This window comes from Dromiciops gliroides, chromosome 4 (assembly GCF_019393635.1).
Source record: "Dromiciops gliroides isolate mDroGli1 chromosome 4, mDroGli1.pri, whole genome shotgun sequence".
Taxonomy (NCBI): Eukaryota; Metazoa; Chordata; class Mammalia; order Microbiotheria; family Microbiotheriidae; genus Dromiciops; species Dromiciops gliroides.
Genome location: NC_057864.1, coordinates 246,508,821 through 246,536,802, shown reverse-complemented (window position 1 = coordinate 246,536,802; position 27,982 = coordinate 246,508,821). Strand labels below are relative to the sequence as shown.

At 43.4% G+C, this 27,982-nt stretch overlaps 1 protein-coding gene across 1 annotated transcript; it reads right to left on the bottom strand.

Moving 5' to 3' along the window:
- Positions 1-486: 486 nt before the first annotated feature.
- Positions 487-19,011, bottom strand: MAPK13 (mitogen-activated protein kinase 13). The gene is made up of 12 exons (XM_044000704.1): positions 18,893-19,011; positions 16,821-16,950; positions 16,096-16,154; positions 6,114-6,222; positions 5,798-5,827; positions 4,476-4,523; positions 4,200-4,314; positions 2,614-2,685; positions 2,374-2,453; positions 1,502-1,580; positions 1,186-1,362; positions 487-623 (listed from the first exon to the last, which is right to left on the bottom strand). Exons 1-12 carry the CDS (start codon positions 19,009-19,011, stop codon positions 541-543), a joined length of 1,101 nt encoding a protein of 366 aa, XP_043856639.1. The 3' UTR covers positions 487-540.
- Positions 19,012-27,982: the final 8,971 nt, after the last annotated feature.

The following is a 27,982-nucleotide window of genomic DNA, read 5'->3' as shown; positions in this document are numbered from 1 at the left end:
AAGGTGGAATGATTACTACAAAAGGGTGTGTATTTTGTTCCCCTGCCCTTTTGCCATCATGTGCTGGTAAAACAAACAAACAAAAACAAAAACAAACCCATGTTGCCTTCAGTTTCCCAGAGGCTCAACACTCTTCTGAAAAACCAAGTTTCAATGTCTCACTTACCCACCACCCCTAATCCCTAAATAACCTTAATACATCATTTTCCTGGACATTTTATCAACTGTGACTTTCTTTGAATCACCCTTAATTCCGCTGCAGACACCATCTTTGTTGGGTGAGACCTGAGCCACGCAACAGTCCCATTTGTGCCAAATACAAAGGAAAAGAGCCATCAAGTCAACAGGTCTGCCTATCAGGTGGTCACTGTTCCCTCTCACAGAAAACAAGAGCCTGGATGTCTTGTATTTGGATCCTGGCATCAAAACACAGGTTCCAGTTTATTGGGTACTAATAAATATCTGTCCCAGGGGAAATCTCCTGAAGTGGTGTCATCTTGTCCTGCAAGCATTCACTCAACCCAGGGTGATCTGGAAAGGTCATTGTAGTTTCATAAGACTCCTTCTCTTGGAATCCTTCCGGGCTATAGGGCTAAAGTTTGAAACCTCCTTATAGATGTGACCTGGGGAAAGGAGACAAGCTATCTGAGTTAGGCAGTGGGGCACTGAGAGGTGAAAAGTCACAAAGCAATGAATGGGAAGGAACCTGGAGGCTGTGACTAAAGGGATAGACAGGTAAGTACTTGCTGAGCATTAAAGGGTGAAAGGATAGCTAGTAAAACAAAGCGGAGAGCTAGGTCCCCCAAAAGACAGGTTATGAGACAAGACTAGGAGGTATAACTTATTGTAACATTACTGTTTTTTTTCTTTCAGGGCAATGAGGGTTAAGTGACTTGCCCAGGGTCACACAGCTAGTGTCAAGTGTCTGAGGCTGGATTTGAACTAAGGTCCTTCTGAATTCAAGGCCAGTGCTCTATCCACTGTGCCACCTAGCTACCCCCGGGTATAACTCATTGTAAAGGGGAAAAAGACAAGCAAGAGACCAGTGGTGGGGTGGGCGAACCCAGAGGTCCTTGAAGGAAGCTGATTTCAGGGCCTGGGAGCTGACCCATGGAAGGGAAGGGTGCACTGTCAATTATCCCCTGGCTTCCTTTTCCTCCCCTCCCCTCCATTCCAAACTCGTACTCTTCCATTCATCTACTGTGAGCTTCTCATGTTCCATGGAGTCATCAAATGGCTGCTGGGCTACTGTCTCCTCCTCTGGATCCCGGAACTGGTCAAAGAAGGGGTGGGCGAGAGCCTGTGCAGCTGTCAATCGCTTGTCCACATCTAGTTCAAGCACCTTCTCCAACAGGTCTGCCGCTGTAGAATGGCAGAACCTGTGAGTCCTAGAAGCCCATACTCCCCTAGGATTCCACCCCAATAGCCTGCCCAGGGTTCCAGAGTGAAAGGAGGGTATTCTTCAAGGGCCAGAGAGGGCGGAAATAGCAACAAGTTTTACCCTGGGGGCTAGCACGAGGGAAAAGTTGTGAGAAATCCTTCTTGGGACTCTGAGGCAAGGACTGGATATAGGATTTGGCCTGAAAGAGAACAAGGCAGAGAGCTTAGTTTTTAGAACTGGGAAGGGCCTTCCAATCAAGGTTTCAGAGATAAGGAAGGAAACTCAGGTCCAGGAATGATCTGGAGTGATCTGCCCAGGGTGGGGAGTCACATAGCTAGGAATTATTTGAATCAGGATTCCTTTTCTTTTTTTTTTTTTTTGAGGCAATGAGGGTTAAGTGACTTGCCCAAGGTCACAGAACTAGTAAGTGTCAAGTGTCTTGGGCCGGAATTGAACTCAGGTCCTCCTGAATCCAGGGCCAGAACTCTATCCACTATTCCACCTAGCTGCCCCCTGAATCAGGATTCCAAGGCCAGCACTCTATGCATGACACCCAGCTTCCTCCCCTGGCCCCCAAATATTGAAATAAATGGCACAGGGATGAGAAAAGGGATAGGATCACCATGGGTAAAACAAAGGACAAAGGTGGAGGAGGGCAGTGGAAAGAAGCTCCAAGCATCCCAGTTTTACCATCAGTAATCTTTTGCTTTTTTTTTTCTTTTTTCTTTTTGGCTGGGCAATGAGGGTTAAGTGACTTGCCCAGGATCACACAGCTAGTAAGTGTCAAGTGTCTGAAGCAGGACTTGAACTCAGGTCTTCCTGAATCCAGGGCTGGTGCTTTATCCACTGTGCCACCTAGCTGCCCCCATTCTTTTGCTTTTTAAAACAGCCATCTCAAAAGGAAGAGCATGCTTTGGGGAGAAACTCATTCATCATTCCACCCAGTTTCCTGTTCAGCTACTTCCCCCACCAGGCTCTGCCTTATCCCTTACCGCTTTGTCCTGTAATTTCTGTACAAAGTCCGCTCCAGGAACCCCAGTCACCTTCAGGATCTGGGTCAGTTGGTCCAAGTCTGGCCAGCTGAGTTAAGGCTCATAGCTCCTCCTGAGTAACTAAGAGAAGAGATTCCTAGCTCTTTCCCACACCTCCCACCCCCTAATGGGAGGACTTGGGTTCCAAAGTCAGGCAGAGTTACCTACAGTACCCAGTTTGGACTGGACAAAGAAGGATACAGTCTTTCCCCTTGAACAGAGTTTTCCCAGTCAGCATCTCTGCCATGATACAGCCGACAGACCAGATGTCCACTGTGGGTAAGACGGAGAGAAGGCAATGAGCAAGAGGGAGAAATGGAGAAAAATCATGGAGAATAAAAATGGATTTGGTCATGAAAACCCTAGTCAACAAATCAACAAGAAATTTACTGCAGGGCTGTGGGAAGGCAGAAGTGTCCTTGCTCTCAAGGAATTTAAGAGTCCCGCTGCTAAGATAAAAGAGGAGCATGAATGAGGTATGATTCATATAGGACTCTTAAGGCTCCAAAGCACTTTGCTCACAATACCTCTAGGGTAGTAGTGTAGGTATTATGGTTCCCATTTTACAGATGAAGAAACTGAGTATACAAGATGAGAAGTGATTTTCTCTTGGTCACACAACTAGTAAAAATCCCTGGGATCAGAGGAAAATTCAGATCTCCTTATTATAAATCCATCCCTTCCCTCCACACTTTGCTGTTTCCTAAGAATAAGCCTTTAAACAAATAGGTTTTCCTGAATTGTTGTTTTATTTTTAAGTCTTTGTTAAAAGGTTCCCAGTGGAACAGAGAGGCATATTAGTAATTGAATGTGACTGGAGGGTAGATATGGGACTTTTCCCAATTGGTGGGGGGGGGGGGCCAATGAAGGTTAAGTGACTCACCTAGGGTCACACAGCTAGTAAAGTGTCAAGTGCCTGAGGTCATATTTGAACTCAGGTCCTCCTGAATCCAGGGCCAGGTGCTTTATCCACTAAGCCACCTAGCTAACCCCACCAATTCCTGAACTTTTTGGCTCACTCCACTTTTCATCTGCTGCTCTGCCTGGTTTTGCCTCCCTCCCCCATTTTCCTGACTTCTTTTGCATTTTGTCTTTAGATTGTTAGCTCCTTGAGGGTAGGAATTATCTTTTTCTTTTATTAATTGTATGCCCAGTGCTTAGCATTGTACCTAGAACACAGTAGGTGTTTAATAAATATTTATTGGATTGGATATGAATAGCACTTCTTGGCAAAGATACTAGAGTGGTTTGTAATTTCCATCTCCAGCTCATTTTACAGATGAGGAAACTGAGGCAAACAGAATTAAGTTACTTGCCCAAGGTCACACAGCTAGTAGGTGTCTGAGGCTAGATTTGAACTGAGGAAGATGAGTTTTCCTGGCTCCAGACCTGGGACTCTAGCCACTGTGCCACACAGCTGCCTCTAAATCCCATCTTCTACAGGAAATCTTTCTGGATCTCTCTCAATTCTAACACCTTCTCTCTGTTGATTGTTTCCTATTTATCCTGTAAATATCTTGTCAATACATAGTTGTTTGCATCTTGTCTTCCCCATTAGCCTCTAACCTCCGCTATGGCAGGGACTTTTTGCCTCTTTTTGTATTCTTGGCATTTAGCACAGTATATGGCATGTAGTAAGTGCTTGATAAATGCTTATTGACTACTCCTACTACTAGTTGAACGAAGACTTCATAAAACCCATATGATATGCAGAGAGAAATGAAATATGCTCCATCCATCTTCCCAACTCCCCAGCCCTACCATGGTAACATTAGGTCATGACTGACCTGTCTGATTATAGTGCATCCAGCTGAGAATCACTTCTGGGGCCCGGTACCAACGAGTCACCACATAGCCTGTCATCTCAGCATCTGCATGCCTGGCCAATCCAAAATCTAGGATCTACAGTTCAGCAGAAAAAGGAAGAGGGACCCCGTGTTGAGAAGGGGCATGACAAACCTCCCAGAGAGAAGCTCTCACAACCCTCTCCTACTCTGGCATCATCACTTCTGGTTCAGTCCAGTAGCTGTCCTCAAATTTAACCCAGTCCCCTTTAAGCCCACCTTCAGTTCACAGTCCTCATTCACAGCCAGGTTTCCTGGTTTCAAGTCCTACAATAGATAAAAATAGAAAATCAAGCTCAGTTTTTTGAAAAATAATCAATTTTTTTTTCAATCACTTTTACTTCCCAATTCCTCCCTCCTCCTTTTCCTACCTAGAGAGCCAACTCTCATAACAGTGAAAGAGAAAAAAAAAACAAAACAGTTGGCAAAACTAACATGTTAACTAAATCTGACAGTATATACAGAATTTCACCAGCAGCTAGGTGGCACAGTGGGTAGAGAGACCTGGAGTCAGGAAGACTCATCTTCCTAAGTTTAAATCTGGCCTCATACACTTATCCAGTTTCCTCCAAACCACAGGTATTATCTGGAAAGAACCTCAGAAGACATCTAGCATAACTGTTCCAGAGTATGAATCTCCCTTACCATATTCTTGACCACTGAGATCATTTAACTGAAGACCTAATAATGAAAAATCTTAAAGGCTCTTTTAACTTCTGGTAAGTTCAAGACCTGCAGGCTGGGCGGTAAGACCTGGGTACATTCTACAAGCAGCTTGAAAACAAAACTAGTTCTCTCAGTGCTTCCATTGCCTCTCAGACTTCATGCCAAGGCCATCAAGGGGCCAACTTGAGTAGTGCCCAAAGAAGACTTCTCATCTCACTAACTACCTCCTCAACCCGAGAGCCTTTTTTCTCTTTCATTTCACATTTTTATGCACGAGCATTAGAGTGAGTCAGAAGACATATACAGGTTCAGGGAATTTGTAAACAGTGAGGATAAACAAGTCTTTATTTACCTATGGAGAATTTTAGGTTCCAGTCCTGGGCTCTACTCTTTATTGGCTATGACTAGCAATAAGTCACTTAATCTCTCTGAGCCCTAGCTTCTTCATTTTTAAAATGCAGGGGTTGGCCAAGAGGATTTCTAAAGTACCTTTTAGTTCTTAAAAAGTCTATTCTTCTAAGAATCTATAAAGTATAGTATATCAGCCTTTTTTTTTTTTTTTGGTAACACTATTCTCTTGGGCCATTCACCAATAATCATAATAGCTAGCACTTACATAGCACTTTAAGGTTTGCAAATTGCTTTGCAAATATCACCTCATTTGATCCTTACAACAACTATGAAAAAAGTGCTATTATTATACCAACTTTACAAATGAGGAAATCAAAGTAATTCTGTTCCTGCTACAGGATCTTGGGAAGCCCCACACTCCCACCCTTCCTGGAGATACTTCTCTTCTTTCTCTCTCTCTATCTGACATGAGGCGAACACCAGACATAGCTAAGAGGAAAGAGGACACCAATGGTGGAACTCACCCTGTGGATGACCCCAGCAGAGTGGATATACTGGAATGAGAAAAAGAGAAGAGTGAATTAATTTATTGTATCTTGTCTACCCCACCCTGCCATTGGACCAAAGGCACTCTCCTAGAATGGGGAGAGGTTTGGTCATTTTTACTATAAGGCATCACAGCTGGATGGGTAGGGCTGACACCAACCTGGGAAAACCCTCAAGCAGCTCAAAAACCATACTGCACACTGCTATTCCCCCTAACCCCTGGGCTGCCAGAAAACAGATGTCTTGGGCCCTATGTCTTTTTCTCTACCTCCTTCCACGTTGGCCCTCATTCACCTTGAGCCCTTTCAGTATCTGATAGACAAGGTACTGGATCTTATCCTCAGTGAATTCCATGCCCATGATCTTCTGGAGATCCGTCTGCATGAATGGCATCACCAGATAACTGAAAAACAAAAGCTCTTGAATGAATCTGATTGTAGCACCAGCCTCCTCCTGGTGTCAAAGGTAGGTGGGACACAGAATGGGGACTCAGGTTTGTTGACTCTATTTCATGTAAGCATCAATGCATGTGGATGACAGCCCCATCATCTTTCCTCTAAAACAACCTGAGATGTAACCTCAGGACCCCTGCCTCTCAGCCTAACTGCTCTACCATACATACTACCTTCCCCAACCCCACCCTACCCCCAAGATCAGCAGAGTTCAGTGTTAACTAATAGGGTGTTTTTAAAATTTATTTTTATTTTGTTTTGCTTTGGTTTTTTTAAATTTTTTTTTATTTTGGTTAGGCAATTGGGGTTAAGTGACTTGCCCAGGGTCACACAGCTACTGTTAAGTGTCTGAGGCTGGATTTGAACTCAGGTCCGGGGCCGGTGCTCTATCCATTGCGCCACCTAGCTGCCCCAACTAACAGGTTTTTTAATGGAGCAAAACCAAACAGGGTTGTTTCTACCTACCCCGCCCCCACAACCCACAAAATGCCTCTCTACCCCTCTTGGTGGTGGGAGAATATATGGAGGTGGAATATACACTGCCAGACCCCATTGATATAGTAGTCAATTTTGCTAAACTGCTCTCCAGTTTCATTTTAAAATATATTTTTTGAAACAAGGGATGTGGGGGCAGCTAGGTGGTGCAGTGGATAAAGCACCAGCCCTGGATTCAGGAGTACCTGAGTTCAAATCTGGCCTCAGACACTTGACACTTACTAGCTGTATGACCCTGGGCAAGTCACTTAACTCCCATTGCCCTGCAAAAAAAAAATCCTTGAAACAAGGGATGCTTCCTAAGAAAGGGAAGAGGGATATTTTTGGAAACTAGGAGCACAGAAAGGCCAGGAAAGACTTGTATGAACTGATGTATAACACATTATATAGATGCATAGAACATTATGCACAGAGACATTGTTTGAAGAACTGTGAAAAACTTAACTATTCTCAACAATACAATGATTCAAGACAATCCCAAAGGACTATCAATGAAACATACTATCCACCTCCAAAGAAAAAACTGCTATTGATGGAACACAGACTGAAGCATGCTATTTTTCACTTTCATTTTTTTCTTTTATAAAAGTTTTCATATATAAAATGACTAATATGGTAATGTTTTACATAATTGTACATGTATAACCTATATCTGATTGCTTACTGCCTCAGGGAGGGGGGAGGGGAAAGAGAGAAGGAGGAATAAAAATTGGAACCCAATGACTAATGCAGAAATATGTTTAATTTTATTATATATATAACAACACCTATATCAGATTACCTGCTGTCTAGGGGAGGGGGGGAGGGAGAGGGAAATTGGAAATCTTATAAAAACAAATGTTGAAAACTATCTTTACATGTAACTGGGAAAAAATAAAATACTTTTATGAAAAAAAATTGGAACCCCAAACTATAAATAAAAATGTTTATTACTTTTTTTAAAAAAATTTATTTATTTTTTATTTTTAGTGAGGCAATTGGGGTTAAGTGACTTGCCCAGGGTCACACAGCTAGTAAGTGTTAAGTGTCTGAGGCCGAATTTGAACTCGGGTACTCCTGACTCCAGGGCCAGTGCTCTATCCACTGCGCCACCTAGCTGCCCCGAAATGTTTATTACTTAAAAAAATTTTTTTTAAAAAAGAAAGTGGGAGCAGCTTTGGAAACCAAACTGAGCAAGGTGAAAAACCAGAAGTGGACAAGCATGACCCAGAGCAGAAATATTATTCCAGCAAGCAACTCACTCACAACCTGGCCTGCCAGGTCAAATTCCTTCAGAGTTTCCAACAATCAGAAGTGAGCTACTACCCTATGGTGGTGGAAGAACTTGGCCTAAAGCCATCAGAGGACTTGGGTTCAAATCTTAGATCTGCCACTTTACTTCCTGTGGGATCTTGGTCAAGTCAATTCCCCTCTGGAGGCTTACATATTCACAATTGGCCTAGTAACACCCAATCCTATCCCTGGCTAAGCTTGAAAATGTCATGGTTATAAAGATGTATCTCTAGTTTAACCTTCCTACAAGCTTGCTCCAGGGCTAGGTCTGCGTGTGGATTTTGGCCCAACATCTGGCCCTAGCCAGATGGCTCTTCATGGCTGTAAAGATTTTCAAGTTTCAGAACTAACCCATGTACTCTTCATTTCAGGGAGACTAGCCTCCTTTCTGGTCCTCAAACAAGACATTTAATCCCCTTACTCTGGGTATTTTCTTTGTCTGACCCCCATGCCTTGAATGCCCTCTCTCTTCTACTCTGACTACTGACCTCCCTGACCTCTATCAAGTCCCAGGTAAAATGACACCTTCTGCAGGAAGCCTTTCCCAATCTCCCTAAATTCTAGCATCTTCCCCAATTTTAAACTGTCTATCTCATTTGTACATAGCTGTTTGCAAGCTGTCTTCCCCATCTGATAGTGAGATCCCAGAGGGACAGGACTGTCTTTGGCCTTTCTTTATATTACCATTGTACTATCCTGCCTCCTCTGGCAAACCCTGTGCTAATTATGTTTGTACATTCTTCTGACTGAACACACAAACACCTTTATCTGCTGGGTTGTTGGCTTTACTGGTTCTAAGTCAGTTTTCTGCTTAAAACTTGGGGAATTTGCTTTGACCCAGAAATATCACTACTAGATCTGTATCCCAAAGGGATCATAAAAAAGGGAAAGGGACTTACATGTGCAAAAATATTTCTAGAAGCTCTTTTTATGATACCAAAGAACTGGAAACTGAGGGGATGCCCATCAATTGGAGAATGGTTGAATAAGTCATGGTATATGATTGTTATGGAATATTGTGCTGTAAGAAATGATGGGCAAGATGCTTTCAGAAAACCTGGAAAGACTTACATGAACTGATGCTGAGTGAAGTGAGCAGAACCAGAACATTGTACATAGTAATAGCAACATTGTGTGATGATCAGCTATGATAGATTGCTATGATACAAGACAATGCCAACAGACTCATGATGTAAATGCTCTCCACATCTAGAGTAAGAACTAGGGAATCTGAATGAAGATTGAAGCATACTATTTTCACTTCATTTTGTTTTTCATGGTTTTTCCATTTCGTTCTGTTTCTTCTTTCACATGACTAAAGTGGAAATATATTTAACATGATTACACATGTAAAACCTATATCAGATTACTTGCCATCTTGGGATGGGGGCAGGGAGAGGAAGAAGAAAAATCCGGAATTGAAAGTCTTATTTTTTTGTTGTTTGTTTGTTTTTTTGGTGAGGCAATTGGGGTTAAGTGACTTGCCCAGGGTCACACAGCTAGTAAGTGTCAAGTGTCTGAGGCTGGATTTGAACTCAGGTCCTCCTGACTCCAGGGTCAGTGCTCTATCTATTGCACCACCTAGCTGCCCCAAATTCAAAGTCTCATAAAAATGAATGTTGAAAACTATCATTACATGTAATTGGAAAAAATAAAATACTATTTACAAAAAAAAAAGTAAAAAAAAAAAACCCTTAGAAAACTTGGATAAGATAGAATTTTTAAGGCCTCCCCATCCATTGCAAACTCTTTAGAAAGGCACAGTGCCTGGCACATTAGTAAATGTTTATTGACTGACTCTCCCCAGAGTTCAGAATGACTAGCAGGGGCAGGCTTCTGTAAGTGGAATGTGGAGTTTCTGCCAACTATCTTGTTTTATTACACTGTTTTCCTTATCTTTCCACATTCTGAACAAAACTATGTACCAGGTACAACTGCAAGTGTTTCCTTCTCATTTTGTGCAAAATGTCACTAAGCCCTCTTCCTCTCCTCTTCTCCACTACCCTTCACTCTTCAGAGCCTCAGACGGAAGGTCTGGTTTTAAAGAGAGGAAACATTACACAGGTGCTCCAGGAAGGGGGAGGACACAAGAAGCGGGCAAACCCTTTTCTACTCTATTACTAGGAATCAGTTAAGAAGCAGGGTAGGGAAGAATGCTGAGAACAGCAAATACAACAGCTTCTTTCTCAGAGCTAGTTTCAGGAAACAGAAAGTAAGCTCTGTGGGCATGTTGGCAGTAAGACTTTGTGGATCATCGCCAACAAGCTTCCAAATGTCTGGAACCTGCAGGGTGTGGGCACGGTTACAAAGGGACCACTTCTGAACCAAGAACCTGTTAACACAGAGTCTGCATTTGCAGTTTCCAATGGATGGGAGGCTTTAAAAAGTCTGTCTTATCCAAGTTCCCTGACCCGTAAGCAGGTGACTGACTTAGTAGCAGTGAAGCTAACAACCCAGTGCCTGAAGATGTTTGTGTATGCAGACAGAAGAATGGAGAAACAGAGTTGGCACGGGGTTCACCAAAAGGAGGCAGGGTAGCACAGTGATTAGGCCCCAGCTGTAGGGCAGCCCCACGGGGATGGGCCCACCTTTAGGAGGTAGAAGGAAGAAGTGTACTCTGAGAAGGACACAGCAAAAGAGCAGCGGGAGATCATCAGGTCTGGGGAGTGGCAAAGCAACCCAGGGAAGAGAGAATTTTCCCAAACTGGTGAAAAATCCTCACAGCTAGCATTAATATAGGTTTTAAGATTCACAAAGCACCTTACACATCTAATTTGACCCTTATGACAAACCCTGTACATAAATGTTATTATTATCTCTATTTTATAGATTTTTAAAAAATGTGATGCAGACAGAAGCTTAGTGACTTGCCCAGGGTTACAGTAGTAAATTTCTGAGGGAGAATTAGATCAGGTCTTCCTGACTCCAAGCCCAACTCTTTATTTTTTTTTCTTTATTTTATTTTTTTTTTTTAGTGAGACAATTGGGGTTAAGTGACTTGCCCAAGGTCACACAGCTAGTAAGAGTTAAGTGTCTGAGGCCGGATCTGAACTCAGGTACTCCTGACTCCAGGGCCGGTGCTCTATCCACTGCGCCACCTAGCTGCCCCAAAGCCCAACTCTTTATATAGTGTGTTGTCTAACACACACACACACACACACACACACACACACACACACACATACACACACACACACACACACACTCCATTCCCCAGCCCCCAGCCCCAGTTGCCTACAGATAGCAGTGTGAAATGCTACAGACGGATTATGGGGGATAAGGATTGAGAAGAAGCCATTCAATGTGGTACACTGCAAGTCTCTGACCTGAGAGCAGATTTGGTAGAGTGAGGTGGGGAGGGAGAGAAGGAGGGCAGAAGTAAGGAGGGAGGTTGGTGAGAAAGTGGAAGAATGAAATATAGATTACTCAGATGAGGAGTTTAGTGGTGAAGAGAAAACCTTGCCTTAGACTTGCCTTTCCAAAGGCTACTCATCTTTCAAGACTCAGTTCAAATTCCTTCTCCTTGAAGCCTTTCCAGCTCACAGCAGCCAGTTCTCTATATCTCTCTGAAAGCTTCTAACACTTATTATATGTACCACTTATATGGCAATTAATTGTGGGCTGCCCTGTGACACCTCTAGCCCTTAACTGTTAGATCTCTCATACTGGGGTCATGCTTCACACATTTCTGCAGAGAAGAGGAAAATAATAAATGTTGGAGAAGTTGCGGAAAAATTGGAACACTAATGCACTGTTGGTGGAGCTGTGAACTGATCCAACCATTCTGGAGAGCAATTTGGAACTGTGCCCAAAGGGCTATAAAGCTGTGCATAGCCTTTGATCCAGTAACGACTGGAATGATGCCACCTGCTGGAGACTTACTGTAGAAAAGCTCTGCCATGAGGTGAAGGTCTCTGAGGGCAAGACCATGCGTCTTTTCTTTGGAAGTGACGTTTGCTTGTGGGAGGAAGAAGGGGGAGCCTGGCACTCTGACTCGCTCTCTTTCCTGTGGACTCTGGTGGAGAGCGGAGCTAGGAATGCTCTCTCCCTTTAATAGATAGGGGAATCTAGGCCTTTCTCTCTCTCTTTACAAAATTCTTATTCTCCTTAATAAATGCTTAAAAGTCTAACTCTTGCTAAAGCTTATAACTTATTGGTGACCACTCATTAGAGATTTTAGATAGTTTAGCTAGAATTCAACCCCTTACAGAAGGAGGGAGCTAGATAGAGAAGGGGAGAGGGAGAGGAAAAAAGGGAGAGAAGGAAGGAGGGAGGAGAGGAGAGAGGGAGAGACCAGAGGGATCAGGACACTGTGGTTCTAATCCTGGCTTGGCCTAGCTGTGAAAGAAGCCCTTCCCCATGCCCCCCCCACTTTCTTCCAAGACTACCTCCAATCTACTCTATTTACTCAAAGTCACTTGAAAGAGGAAATAGAACAAAAAAGAAAGATTTACTCATTTTACTCAATTACTTTAGATGTACATAGCTGTTCACACATTGTCTCCCCCATTAGACTATGAAGTCTTCGAGAGCAAGGATTGTTCTTGCCCTCCATTATGTCCCCAGAACATACCACAGTGCCTGACACACAGTCAGCATTTAACAAATGTTTATTGATATGTTGACTTCCCCTCTTTGGGCCTCAGTCTTCCTAGCTGTAAACCACAGGGGTTGGACTTAGATGATCTCTAAGGCCCCTTCCAGCTCTCAGACATTATAATCTGTTCTATGATCTGCTTTCATACTGCTCTGTCACCTCAGCATTTCGGCAAAGCAACCACAAGACATGTAGATAGACATCTGAGCTAACATCAAAAATGCCGGAGAAAATGGTAAAAAGCCATGTGTGCCCTGGTGAGCATTCTGAGTTGTGTATGTGGTTGGGTTACCACTTTAAGCAGTTCGGCCCTGATGACAGCCCTGGTAGCCAAAGCTACAAATACCTCCTTTAATCCAGTCCTCTCCTCTCAGCCCTGCTGGCTCCCTCCTCTCCTGAAAGCCATTCTCTTTACTTTCCTCATCCTGGGTTGGCACACTGCTCCACCAGCTTCCAATGGGCTGAGCTGCTGGAATTGTTTGCTCCTTGCATGCACTCATCATTTTCTGAACTGAACCTCAGCTAGTTCTATCTCTAAAATGGTAATAATAGCAGCAAGTATTTACCTCCAGTGGTGGTTGAGAAGATCAAATGAGCACTTTGCAAATCTTATAGAGTGCTATGTAAATAATGGTTATTATTCAGGTGAGACAGAAGGAATATCTACTAATGTAGATCTTGTGATGGAAAGTGAAGGGAGATACAATAGTAGATTATAAACTCCTTTAGGGAAGGAAGTTAAATAATTTGCCTTTATATCTCCAGGGCCTAGTACAATATCCAGCATCTAGTAAGTACTTAATATATGCTTATTGAATGAATTTAAAAATAGACCTGGGGACCAGCTAGGTGGCACAGTGGATAAAGCACCGGCCCTGGATTCAGGAGGGCCTGAGTTCAAATCCGGCCTCAGATACTTGACACTAGCTGTGTGACCCTGGGCAAGTCACTTAACCCTTATTGCCCCCCCCACAAAAAAAAATAGACCTGGGAAAATCCTGCTTTAAGGTAAGTAAATAAACTAATTGAGGTTGCAAATTTTCTTTCAGAGCTACAATACTATGGAACAGATCTAGGTGATAACATTAAATAAATTTTTATTTGATTCTCTATGTCCCAATAACATTCATTCTTTCATTCACTTGACAAATACTTATTGGGCACTATGGGAAACAGTATAGCGGATCTGATGATCAACAAGACATGGTTCCTACCCTCATGCAATCTAACATGCATGCACACAAATAAATGATGATACAAGATAGAATGTGAAAGTATTGTAAGATGGGTAAAAAGTGCTATCTGTCATCCCCTTATGACGTGGTTTCCAGACTCTCAGTTCCCTCTGACTCTTCCATTCCTCTCCTACAAAAGCACGCCTCACCTGCCCTCTTCAAAGCCTGCCTTCCCTGGGGTCCCAGGACTCTGTCTCTGTGTTCAAAAGGTTTTTGTTACTTCTCTTCCCTGTGCAACTACACAAGGTCTCCGTTTCTTCCAAAGTAATAGGGAACCTTTGAGATGGTGCCCTGGGAAGATGATCTAACTAGGGGAGGGGAGAGTAACTGATGCTGGTGTGACTTTGAGCCTCAGTTTCACTATTTGTAAAGTGAGAGGTTTTTCTTAGGAGTTCTCTAAGGAGGAAAGTGACCCTCACACCCACTAACATTTGATGAGAAGGTAGTCAAGCCTTCTGATGTACCCATAGAGGCATTGCTTCTTCTTTAAGGGATGGTGACCAGGAAATTAGTTTGAACTTACTTGCTGAGAACAAAATAATTTCCTCTGGACTAGCAACATTAGGGGGGCAGATATACTTCTTTTTTTTTTTTTTTTTTAGTAAGGCAATTGGGGTTAAGTGACTTGCCCAGGGTCACACAGCTAGTAAGTGTTAAGTGTCTGAGGCCGGACCCAAACTCAGGTACTCCTGAGTCCAGGGCCGGTGCTCTATCCACTGCGCCATCTAGCTGCCCCAGCAGATATACTTCTAGTCCAGTTTCTTCTCTCTTAGGAGAACAGAGCAACCAGTTTTACCTCCCTTTTGCAGTTCCATCCCCTTAATGCATTAGAACAAAGAAGGTGCTTGATAAATGCTTATTGATTGAGTCAAATCAGTCTCTCGATGACTTAGACTTGACCTCTAAGGTTTCTTCCAGTTCAGAATCTATTACCCCATGATCCTAATTAATTTCAACACACAAGTATCATAACAGTTATTTTTTTTAAGTCCCCACGAGAATTCTTTGTCTATTTATTCTCACTCATTTTTACTTTTATATATAGGAGGTAGAGATCATGTCTACTAGAGGGAACAGGAAAGATTTCTCCACTAAAAAATTGACTATGGTTTGTCCTAATTATAAAAACCAAACATCAAAAAGAAATGGTCTACAGTGTATTAGCTTGGCATTAATAGATATGCTACATGGAAAACACACTAGGCTTGTTTTATGTGGCCCCAAAGAGCTGACCTGGGAGCACCAGGTGAACTTGCAAAGAGTTTAGGTTTGATGTCAGGAAAAACTTCTTAACCATTAGAACTGCTCAGTAGTGGAGTGGACTGCCTTCAGGAGAAGCTGGGTGCCCCTTCACTGGAGGCTTTGCATAACTTTCAGGTATTCTTTTTTTTTTGGGGGGGGGTGAGGCAGCTGGGGTTAGGTGACTTGCCCAGGGTCACACAGCTAGTAAGTGTCAAGTGTCTGAGGCTGGATTTGAACTCAGGTCTTCCTGAATCCAGGGCTAGTGCTCTATCCACTGCACCACCTAGCTGCCCCCTTTTCAGGTATTCTTAATCAGGCCCAGGTTGGATGAGAAGGTCTCAGGTGTGCACCTTCCATCTCTGAGCACATAATACCTATTCTAGTCATATGCTCTCCCTTATTTGTGTTCATTTTCTTATCTTCTATTAGACTGTAAGCTCCAAGGAGGCAGGAATTATGTCTTATCCATCATCATATCCTCTATAGTGTTTCATATATAGTATAGTGCCTATACTAGGTGTCCAATAAGTGTTTGCTGAATGAATGAATGAATGAAGATTCATTTATGCTCCTATTATGGTTTGGGTTTTTCTTTTTTTTGAGGCAGTTGGGGTTAAGTGACTTGCCCAAGATCACATAGCTAGTGTCTGAGGTTGGATTTGAACTCAGGACCCAAATGCTAGTAGTCTATCCACTGTGCCACTTAGCTGCTCTGTGCTCCTCTCTTTCTAGACTATAAGTCCTTGGAAGGCAAGGGCTGTGTCATATTTTTGTTTTTCCCAGTGCCTAGCATAGTAATCTCCCATGTACAGTGCACAATAGCAGGCAGTGGGGAGGTACATATATAATAACTCTACGTGGGCTAAATGGGCAGCAGCAAGGCACATGCCAAGACAAGACGCTCACCATTAGTTCAGCTGAATGGGAAATGATACTGACAAATACTCCAGGACTTTCCCCCTCCTCCCCCCCACCCGACTCACAAATCATGGAAGTTGTGCAGGGAAGTAGCCGAAGTAAAGACGTCCAATAGTCCAATAACCTGGAGAAGGAATTGACAGATCAGAGGGGGACTTTCCTTGCTTCTGGTTCTGGTCAGCAGCTGTGCAGTCAGACCCAGGGCCTGCCCCAAGTAGCTCACCTAAACCCCCTTCCCCACTTCTTCCTTATGTTAGATCTTCGGGTTGTCAGACTTATGAGGTTTTATTCCTACTGCCCTATCCTCACAGCTGGTCGAGGGCCATGCCAGGTAGAAGAAAAGAATACCAGAGTCAGGGTCTACTTTCCTCTGACCATTGCTATATTTGAAAGGAACATGGCTTTGGGAGGCAGGAGACTGGCTTTTAGTTCTGGCTCTGCCATGGACTTATTGGGAGGCCTCAAGGAAATCACTTCCTCTCTTGGGGCTTCAGTTATCTCTTGGTTTTGGGGTTTTTTTGAGGCAATTGGGGTTAAGTGACTTGCCCAGGGTCACACAGCTAGTAAGTGTCAAGTGTTTGAGGCCGGATTTGAACTCAGGTCCTCCTGAATCCAGGGCCAGTGCTTTATTCACTGTGCCACCTAGCTGCGCCCCCGCCCCCAGTTATCTCTTGTATAAAATGAGGGGACTGGAGAAGTGGTCTCTGAGGACCCAGGCCCTCTGCTCTTTGTCTCGGGCACTCAACCACCTCCCTTCCAAATCCCCTGTTGATCCTGCTGGTATACATACATTCTCATGATGCATGTGTTTCAATAGCATCAGCTCACGATAGGCCCTCTTGGCAAAGATCTCTGACTGGAAGGGTCGGCTCAGTTTCTTGATTGCCACCTTCTCTCCTGACTTCTTATCAATGGCTGAGCTGTCAGAACCATAGGAAACAGGGCTGGTTGGTGGGTAGGGACCAGTTCAGGGAGTGTTGGCTATTTGGAACAGACTCTACACTCTCTCTCTCTGTGTCTCTGTGTGTGTCTCTCTCTCTCTCTCTCACACACACACACACACACACACACACACACACACACACACACCCCTTCAATTTCTGATGATTCCTTTACACACACACACCCCTTCGATGGGCAGGGCAATGAGGGTTAAGTGACTTGCCCAGGGTCACACAGCTAGTGTCAAGTGTCTGAGGCCAGGTTTGAACTCAGGTACTCCTGAATCCAGGGCCGGTGCTTTATCCACTGCACCACCTAGCTGCTCCCACCCATTCAATTTCTGATGACTCCTTTACACACACACACACACACACACACACACACACACATACATCCCTCTTCGATTTCTGATGACTCTTTTCCAGTCTGGCTCCTCCTAATCCTGTTTGGGGTGGGGGGGAGTGGGGGAGTGGCAGAGCAAACTGAAGGAACCAGCCTCCACCTGCCTGCCTGCTAGTGCTTCCCCTTTGCAAGGTAAATCTGGAAAGACCAGCATGGGAAGAGAGGATTGCTACATTATAAACATGGGCCAAGACAGGCAGGGACTGGGGGGGGGGGGGGAGGGAAACTCAACAAAACCAACTATAAAGTCAGGGCCAAAAACACCTAGATGTACAGAGCGTTAGCCTCCATCCAGATAGGCAGAGAACCACAAGGCAGCTAGCTACCTGTGCAGATGTCTCAGTGAGGTAAACCTCCATTTCTCCATCTGCAAAATAGCTGCCCTACTGACCTCACAGGGATGTTGTGAGGCTCAAATAAGATAATTGTATTTGAAAGAGCCCTGTAAGCAAAAAGCAGTCTAAATAACCAGAAGCTACAGGATGCAGTGGGCCAGCATTATATCTGTCACCAGAGGACCCAGATTTGATTCCCAGCTCTGCTGTGTGGTACATACAGAACTACGAGCACTGGCTTGGAATCAGAGAACTTGGGTTCAAATCTTGCCTCTGACACATACCATGCCTGTGACCTTGGCCGACTCATCTAAAAGATAAGGGAGTTAAATTTGACAGCATCTCCCAGGTCCTTTCCAGCTCTATTTCTCTGATCTATGATACAATCCTAGCCCTCCTACTCTGTACCCTGTGACCTTGGAGAAATGACTTCATCTTTCCTTTGTAAAATGAGGAGGTTGCACAGGGTGATTTCGAAGGATTCTTTGAGCTGAAATGCAAGCCGTTGCTCACACTGAGACAACCAGCCCAGGCCTTCAGCACTCTTCATGAACTTTTCTGCCCCAGCTCAGCCCTCTCCTCAATTCTATTGTAACCCCCACATACAACAGTCAATATTTTCCAGGACAGACCAATATCAAATATTTGGTCTCATTCACAGATCAGGGGGGAAAATCTTTTGTCAGATTATACATTGTGGGTTTTGGTTTGGAAATTATTACAAGCAAAAAACTTCTATTCTTTAACCCTATAGTTCCCTTTCCCAACCAACTATCCAGTGAGGGAGCTCTGAGATTTCCATCAGGTTTACCAGTCTGGAATGTGCCCACTGGTAGATCCAAGATTGTGTCTAGAAAGTCTGGGAAAACTTTAGGCCAAGTTCAGGCGAGGAGCTCTTTAGTTTGAGGTGCCCACCTGCCTAAGGGCACCCTGTCAGCGACTCTGGAGGAGCCCGAGGTAGTAAGGGGGCCTCCCTACACGAAACCCTGCCCTCAAGGAGCATAGAGAGAGCGATCCCAACACCCACCACAAAAAGTAATGTTCCAGATCCTCTGGGAAGATCGGAGAACACCTGCCCGAGTCTCTACCACCCATGCTTGCTCAAATTTATCCGCGGATCCCTCACTCCTCAGCCCCGGGCAACCTCCATCTAAGGCCTCAGAGGATGGTTAAGGGGTCTCACCACACTGCACCGTAGGCCCCGCTGCCCACGTGGGTCAGGGTCACGTAGGTCTTGGGCAGCTCCCAGGCAGTCTTGTTCACTTCTTGCTTGTAAAAGCCCCTTTTCCGGATGAAGCTCATCACGGGCTCGGTGTCTGGACCCCCAGACAGCCGGAGCACTATTGACAGCGCGCAGTGAGTGAATCGCGTGGATGGCGCGCTTTGCCCTGTGCGCCCTAGGCCCAAGGGGCGCGGCCCCAGGAGGCCACCTCGTCGTTCTGTTTCCCAGCCCGCCCCCGTACTCACGCGGCCAGGTGTCAAGTTTCAAGTGCTTACTTTCCTGGCTCGCCCAGGTGCTGGAGGTGGTGGCGATGGCTGGGCTCCTCCCCAGGCCTGGGGCACCGCCGGCCGCCGCCTCCTCCTCTCTTCCTCCTCTTCTCCCCATCAGCCAGCTGGGCCTGCCCCTTTCCAGCCCTGAGAGGTGAGAACAGGCAAATGACACTGGCAGATGGAGGTGGGGAGACGGTGTGAGTGTGAGGGTTGCTTTCTTCCTTAGAGAACTCCTAAGAAAAACCTCTCACTTTACAAATGGTGAAACTGAGGCTCAAAGAGGAGAGGAACTTCCCAAGGTCACACCTGCATCAGTTACTCTCCGCTCCCCTAGTTAGATCCTCTTCCCAGGGCACCATCTCAAAGGTTACCTATTACTTTGGAAGACAGGAGACCTTGTGTAGTTTGCACAGGGAAGGGAAGTAACAAAAACCTTTTGAACACAGAGACAGAGTCCTGGGACCCCAGGGAGGGCAGGCTCTGAAGAGGGCAGGTGAGGCGTGCTTTTGTAGGAGAGGAGAGGAAAAGTCAGAGGGGGATTGAGAGTCTGAAAACCATGTCATAAGGGGATGATAGCTGAAGAAAACTGAGTTTAGCCTGGAAAAACAAACAACAAAGTGTGTGTGGTAAGGGGGTGGGCCTGGGAAAGAAGAGAGGAGGGGTATGGTCTCTGTTTTCAAATATTTTTAAATTCTGTCATTAGCAAGAAGGAGCAGAGTCATTCTGTGTAGCTTCATAGGGCAGAACCCTGAGCAATGAGTAGAAGTTGCAGAGAAGGATATGATTCAGTGAAGGAAGAACTTCCTAACAATTAGAGCTGCCCAGCGCAATGGAATGGGATGCATGAATAAGGAAATGTTCAACCAAGGCTGGATGACTTGCTCTTTAGGGATGCTTTCCAGAGGATTCTAGTTTTTGGGGGGGGGGTAGATTGTAAGTCATTGAATCATAGATTTAGAGCTGGAATTGACCTTACAGATCACGAAGTCCAAATGACTCCCCTTTTACAGATGAGAAAACTGAGTCCCAGAGAGATTATGACTTTCCATTGCCTAAGTCAGGATTCAACTCAGGTCTTTCTGATTCTGCCAGTGGACACTGTCCACTGAGATCTGTTATTCCATGCTGCTTCTTCTAGATGAAAGCTAAGGTTCCCTTCAACTCTTAGACTCTGGGAGTCTCTGATCAAGTCTCCCAGAGCTGGCCAAGAAAAAACTATGGCTGCTTCTTCATTTCCCTAAGGGACAGAAACAACACAGGCCCTAGGATCCTTTAGCATCCAGAAGCATGGGGAGTGGGGGGAATAGGGAAGGAAGAGCTCCTTTTTTAAAAAATCACATTCCTACTTCACACTTAGCACTCTAATGATTTGGGTTTTTGTTTGTTTGTGTTTTTTTTGTGGGGCAATGGGAGTTAAGTGACTTACCCAGGGTCACACAGCTGGTAAGTGTCAAATGTCTGAGACTGGATTTGAACTCAGGTCCTCCTGAATCCAGGGCCGGTGCTTTATCCACTGCGCCACCTAGCTGCCCCCAGCACTCTAATGATTACAAAGGCTTCTGTGTCCTTTCTCTCATTTGGTCCTCTTTAATACCACTATCAAATAGTGAGTACAAGCATTTTTATCTCCATTTTACAGATAAAGAAACTGAGGCTCAGAGAGGTTAGGTGATTTGTTTAAAGACACATACACAGGACAGGGTTCAAAACCTAGTCTCCAAATGCAATGGGCTTTCCTCTATACCACATTGCCTACAATTAGGGGAGTAGAAACCTCTGACACAGGCTTGCATAGTTTAAAGGGCTTTGGATGAACTCAGATGAATTGTAATAAACAATGTCAGTACCATAGACACATACTGGCTGTGTGACCGCAAACAAGTCATCTAATTTCTCAATGTCCCAGGTAACTCTCTAAGAATTTAAGTGACAGAATAGTTGGATATCTCCACTGGGAGATTACTCACTGAGAGCTGCCTTCCCTGATGAAATCACAGGTCTGGCTGGACCAAAGGGATTCAGTAGGCAGGAGCCCTGGAATGTGATTCCAGCTCTGTGATGGTGAGCAAGTTATTTTTACCACTAAAAGCCTCAGTTTTCTCATCTGTAAGACAGTGGAGTTTGACCAGAAGGTTTTAGAGCAGGGGATCTTTTTTTTTTTCTTGATAAAAGTATTTTATTTTTTTCCAGTTACACGTAAAGATAGTTCTCAACATTTGTTTATACAAGCTTTCCAATTTCAGATTTTTCTCCCTCCCTCCTCTCTCTCCCCCCTCCCCTAGACAGCAGGTAATCTGATATAGGTTATATATATATATATATATATATATATATATATATATATATATATATATTTCTGCATTAGTCATGTTATAAGAGAAGAATAAGAGCAACGAGGAAAAACCTCAAAATAGAAAAACAACAGCACCAAAACCAAAAGAAATAGTATGGTTCAATCAGCATCTATAGTCCACAGTTCTTTTTTTTTTTTCTGGATTTGGAGATCCCCTTCCATCATGAGTTCCCTGGAACTCTCCTGTACCATTGCATTGGTGAGAAGAATCTAGTCCATCACAGTTTATCAACACACAATGTTGATGATACTGTGTACAATGTTCTTCTGGTCCTGCTCATCTCACTCATCATCAGTTGATGCAAGTCCTTTCAGGTTTCTCTGAACTCCTCCTTAGAGCAGGAGATCTTAATTTGGGGTCCATGGATAGATTTCAGGGGGCTCAAGAACTTGGGTGGGAAAAATTACATGTTTATTTCAATATAATTGGTTTCCATCATAATCCTATGTTATTTTATTTTGTGCACATAAAAACGTTATTCTGAGAAGCGGTCCATAGGCTTTTACCAGACTCCCAAAGGGGTCTATAGCATTAAAAAAAAGTTTTAAGAGGGGGGCAACTAGGTGGCACAGTAGATAAAGCACTGGCCCTGGATTCAGGAGGACCTGAGTTCAAATCCAGCCTCAGACACTTGACACTTACTAGCTGTGTGACCCTGGGCAAGTCACAACCCCAATTGCCTCAACAAAATTAAAAAAAAATTTTTTTTTAAAGTTTTAAGAACCCCTGGTGGGGAAGCTAGGTGGCTCAGTGGATAAAGCACTGGCCCTGGATTCAGAAGGCCTTGAGTTCAAATCTGGCCTCAGACATTTGACACTTACTAGCTGTGTGACCCTGGGCAAGTCACTTAACCCTCATTGCTCCCCACCCCCCAAAAGAATCCCTGGTCTAGGGGCAGCTAAGTGGTTTGGTAGATAGAGCACCAGCCCTCGAGTCTGGAGAACCTAAGTTCAAATTTGGCCTCAGATACTTACAAACTGTGTGACCCTGGGCAAGTCACTTAACACTGATTGCTTCCCTGAAAAAAAAATCACCCTAGGTTGGTTTTTTCTAGGTGGGGGTAGGGGAGAAAGAAGGGAGAATCTTGGTCCCCAGGCTGTTTTAGTCTTGGGTGGCAGAGTTGGAGCAGGCACCTTCTTAAGCAACAGGGTCAGGAAATGACTAAGGGGTCCCTAAGTCTCTTGGGACACTGTCCTGAGCAAAACCCGCATTTCCAAAACATCTCATCCTTTTAGGCATAACCTGACTCATACTGTCTTTTTTCCAATAAGCCTTATGGGATCTGGTCAGGGAAGAAGAGTGAAAATTTGCCCATTATAATCTCTTCTCTGGTCTAGACGTTAGAGTAGATGTCTTTTTATTTACATGTCAATGTGAATTTTTATTTAGGGTTTGTTCTCTCAATCAGAGAGGGTAGGCTTCCCGGGAGAATGTACATGGAGAGTAAAAACCATACATGGGGAGCAGAGAAGCTGACTTTGAGTCTTGGATCTGCTACCACATGGGTGACTTTGGGTAAATAAATCATTTGCCATCTCTGGGTCTCAGGAGGAAATTATGCAATTGTGGTGGCTGGGTCATTACAGATGTAGACTGTCTAATCTCAACTGAGAGGCAGTATGGCCCAGAGGATTAAGAGCCAGCCTCAGAATGATCTGGGTTCAAGTTTGGCACCTGGACCATAATAGCTATGTGACACTGGATAGGTCCCAACCTTTTGAGACCCTGAAAATTTTCTCTCTCTCTTTTTTCTCTGTTATGAACAGCTGGCTTTTTTTTTTTTTAGTGAGGCAATTGGGGTTAAGTGACTTGCCCAGGGTCACATGGCTAGTAAGTGTTAAGTGTCTGAGGCTGGATCTGAACTCAGGTACTCCTGACTCCAGGGCCAGTGCTCTATCCACTGCGCCACCTAGCCGCCCCAAACAGCTGGCTGTTGTTCAGAATACAAAATAGTTTCATTAAAATTCAGAAGAAAGAGGATCATATATAAAATTGAGGATCTTTATATGCTGCTTGCTTTTCTATTTAAGTATATATGTTCCACTTGTAGCTTTCGAAAGTGTTCTGCTTGTCTGAGTTTCTGGCCTTCCTTCTGTTCTCTTCTCTGCATTAAAAAAAAAAAAAAGATGATTCTCAGTGAGCCTCTTTTGTTTCTTTCCTGTTCTTTTTTAGCCAGCTCCCTAAGATTCTAGGTAGGAGAACAGTTTCAGATCTGCATTGGGAGAGGGAGTTCCTTAAACTGATCACAACAACAAAAACCATACCCAATTCTTGCTACCTGGTTTAAATATAAGACTATATAGTATAGTGCAAAAAGTACTGAATTTGAAATTCAAGAACCTGGGTTCAAATCACCTCTGACATGACAAGCTGTGTGACCTTAGGTTTTATTAAGTCACTTACGGGCCTCATTCCCTGGGCAAGTCACTGGGTCTCATCTGTAAAATGAAGTGATTGGCAACATGACTAATACAGAAATATATTTTGCAGGCCTACACATGCATAACCTATATTGAATTGCTTGTCTTCTCAATGAGGGGGTTGGGGAGGGAAGAAAGGAGAGAATTTGGAACTCAAAAGTTTTAAAAACAAACGTTAAACATTGTTTTTACATGTAATTGGCCCATGCTTTTTTTTTTTTTTTTTTTTTGCAGGGCAATGAGGCTTAAGTGACTTGCCCAGGGTCACAGTTATTAAGTGTCAAGTGTCTGAGGCTGGATTTGAACTCAGGTCCTCCTGAATCCAGGGCCAGTGCTTTATCCACTGTGCCACCTAGCTGCCCTTTTACATGTAATTGGGTGAAAAATAAAATACTGAAAAATTGTCATATTAATAAAAATGAAGTCATTGGATTGTTATTATTCAATCATGTCTGACTTTTCATGGCCTCATTTGGGGTTTGCCATTTTCTTTTCCAGCTCATTTGACAGATGAGAAAACTGAAGCAAATACGGTTAAGTGACTTGCCCAGAGTCACACAGTTAGGAAGTGTCTGACGCCAGATTTGATCTCAGAAAGATGAGTCTTCCTTACTCTAGGCTGGGCGCTCTATCCACTGCACCACCTAACTGGCATCTGAGGTATCTTCCTGTTCTCAAGCCTGTGATCTTCCTGGCAGTTCTGGGACCCTTTTGCATTGTGGCCTCTCACTCTATCTCACTGCATAGATAGCCAGAGTCAGAGAATAATGTGAGAGATGCCAATATCCTCAAAAATCAACCAGCTGTGCATAGTTCCAAAGAGTTGCAGTAAGGATCAACCCATAGTGATAGTGGAGCTTGAATGATTCCAACTGAGCCTCTGAATGCTACTCATTCTTCATTGATGCAGCCTTCTCTCCTGATGCAGTCAGGTGACTCTTCCTCCTCCAAACTCATTCCATCACCTCTGTTGTTGTTTACCCTCCTGATCCAGTCACAGAACATACCTCTGCAGTTCCCTGCTCTCATCACTGGGTCAAAGTTAGCTCCATATAGCTGGGGTACATCCTAGAGATTTCATCCAGGTCTTGCTGACCTTTATCTCTCAGCAGAAACTATTATTCTTCATTATGATCACTTCCCTCTTCCCTTCTTTAGCCCATTCTAGCTCCCAAGTCATCAATCTTTAGAATGTAATCACATTTACCAAGCAATGGTTGGGAAGCAAGCAGAAGAAAGAGCAACCCTCCCAACTTCCTTTAAACTTCCTGGTGCCTTTCTGGGACTTTGTGTCCTTGAGCTAATTCTTTTTTTTTTTTTTTTTTTTTGCGGGGCAATTGGAGTTAAGTGACTTGCCCAGGGTCACACAGCTAGTAAGTGTTAAGTGTCTGAGGCCGGATTTGAACTCAGGTACTCCTGAATCCAGGGCCAGTGCTCTATCCACTGCGCCATCTAGCTGCCCCTTCTTGAGCTAATTCTTGCTCAGACTGGCCTCAATTATTTGTTTAACCCCTCAGTCACTGGAGGGAGTTGGTGGCACAATCCATAGAGCTCTGATTGTGGAGTCAGGAAGATTCCAAATCTGGCTGGCCACTAGCTGTGTGACCCTGGGCAAATCACTTAACCTCTGTTTGCCTTAGTTCTTCATCTGTAGAATGAACTGGAGAAGGAAATGGCAAACCACTCTAGTATTTTGGCCAAGAAAACCCCAAATTTGTTCCCTTTGTGAGTTTCATTTTATTTTTTTCAATGAACAAGAATTCATTTTCTCTCCCTCTTACCTCCCCCCTTTAATATTTTATTTTTAATATTTCATTAGAAATCAACTAAATTGCTCAGAAATGACTTACATTTTAAGTAATTATCAATAATACATCAATAATCTTATTATTTATTAATGGAGGAAATATGGCACAATGATTGCTGAATTTTGAGTTAAAGGACCTGGTTTAAACTCTACCACAAACAAACACTAACTGTAACATGACCTTGGGTAAGTCACAACCTTGATGGTCCTCTGTTTCCTCATGTATGAAAACCAATAAGGAGGTAGCCTAGGTAGCTTCTGAGATACCTTCCAGCTCCAGATCTATGATCTTGTGATCCAGATTAAAGTCTTGGTCCTTCCATTTAAATACTGTATGACTTTGGACAAATCACTTAACTTCTCTAGTTTCTCCAGCTATAAAATGACAGAGTTAGACTTGACCTTTAAGGTTTCTTCTAGTTCAGAATCTACTACCCCATGATCCTAATTAATTTCAACACATAAGTATCATAACAGTTATTTTTAAAAATTCCCTATGAGAATTCTTTGTCTATTTATTCTCACTCATTTTAACTTTTATATGATGTTAGTGTATACTCTGTTCTGCTTCACCCCCTTCACTTTGATTATTTCAAAAAGGTTTTTTCCAGATAGCTTTGTATTCATCATACTTGGTGGTCTTTATATACATTATAATATTCCCTTACAATGATGTAACACTGTATTCAACCATTCTCTTACTAGTAGACATGTAGGTTTTTTGTTTTTCAGTTTTTGGTTTTGGGGGGATTACACAGAAAAGCATGGAATAGATACTTCTTTGCAGGTTTTCTTTTTTCCTCCAATGTTTTTAATTTAAAAAAATTTAGTTATATTTTTCAATTAGCAAAAATCTATTTTCTTTCCCTCCCACTCTTCCTTCACTCATAAAAAGAAGAAAAAAGCCATTTTAAACAAACTCCCACATTCATCATGTCCAAAAATTTTATGTTTTATGAAGTACCCAGAGTCCATCACCTTTCTGTCAAGAGGTGAGTAGCCCACTTCATCATCAGTCCTCTGGAATCATGGTTGGTCATAGTGTTCATCAGAGATCTTAAGTCTTTCAAAGTGGTTTGTCTTTATAATGTTGTTGTAGTTCTTGTTTTTCATAATACTTAAGAGTTTATTCCCAGCAATTCCCATGACTTATTTATTTCTGTCAATGCCATCCCCCAGCCCCACAGGCTTCTATCTGTGGTGTCATCTTTGTCTCTTTCTTCTCCTCTACTCCATACATCCAATTGGTTTCCAAGTCTTATAGATCTGCTTCTGTAGTATTTATTGCTTCAGGTACCTACTCTTCTCCACAATGGCTCTATTTCAGGCCACCATAAAATAATCTTTTTGCCTAGACTATAATAAAAAGACTTTGAATTAGCATTCCTTCCACTAGTCTACTCTCCTTGAAAACCATTCTTTATATCACTATCTGAGTCATCATCCTATTTCAACCCAGTGAACACTCAAAAACCTTTACTGGCTTGTCACTGCCCACCAATAAAGGGTAAAATCTGGATCCTGTCATTCAAGGTCTGCTGCCAACTTCTCTTTCTAGCTTCATCTCATATTAATCTTCTTTCCATAGTTTACATTCCAACCAAACTGGACTACTCTATATCCCTATCCAGGCTAATTTAATTCAATAGGACAAACATTTATTAAGTTTCTACTATTTGTGATAGAATATTACTGTGATGTAAGAAATGATGAGCTGGTTGATTTTAGAAAAACATGGATAGGGGGGCAGCTAGATGGCGCAGTGGTTAAAGCGCTGGCCCTGGATTCAGGAGTACCCGAGTTCAAATCCAGCCTCAGACACTTAACACTTACTAGCTGTGTGACCCTGGGCAAGTCATTTAACCCCCATTGCCCCGCAAAAAAAAAAAAAAAAAGAAAAACATGGATAGACTTACATTAAATAATGAGTGGAACGAACAGAACCAAGAGAATGTTGTACATTGTTTGAAGAACAACTGTGAATGACTAAGTTATTCTGAGCATTATGAATACTCAAATCAACCACAAAGGTCCCACGAAGGAAGATGCTATCCATCTACAGAGAAAGAACTGATAAATAGGAGTATGTGTTGCTTGATTTTATGTATATGTGTATGTGTGCATATACATGTGTATGTACATGTGTGCGTGTGTGTGTGTGTGTAAAATGGCCTTCTCTAGTGTGGGGTGGGGAGGGAGGG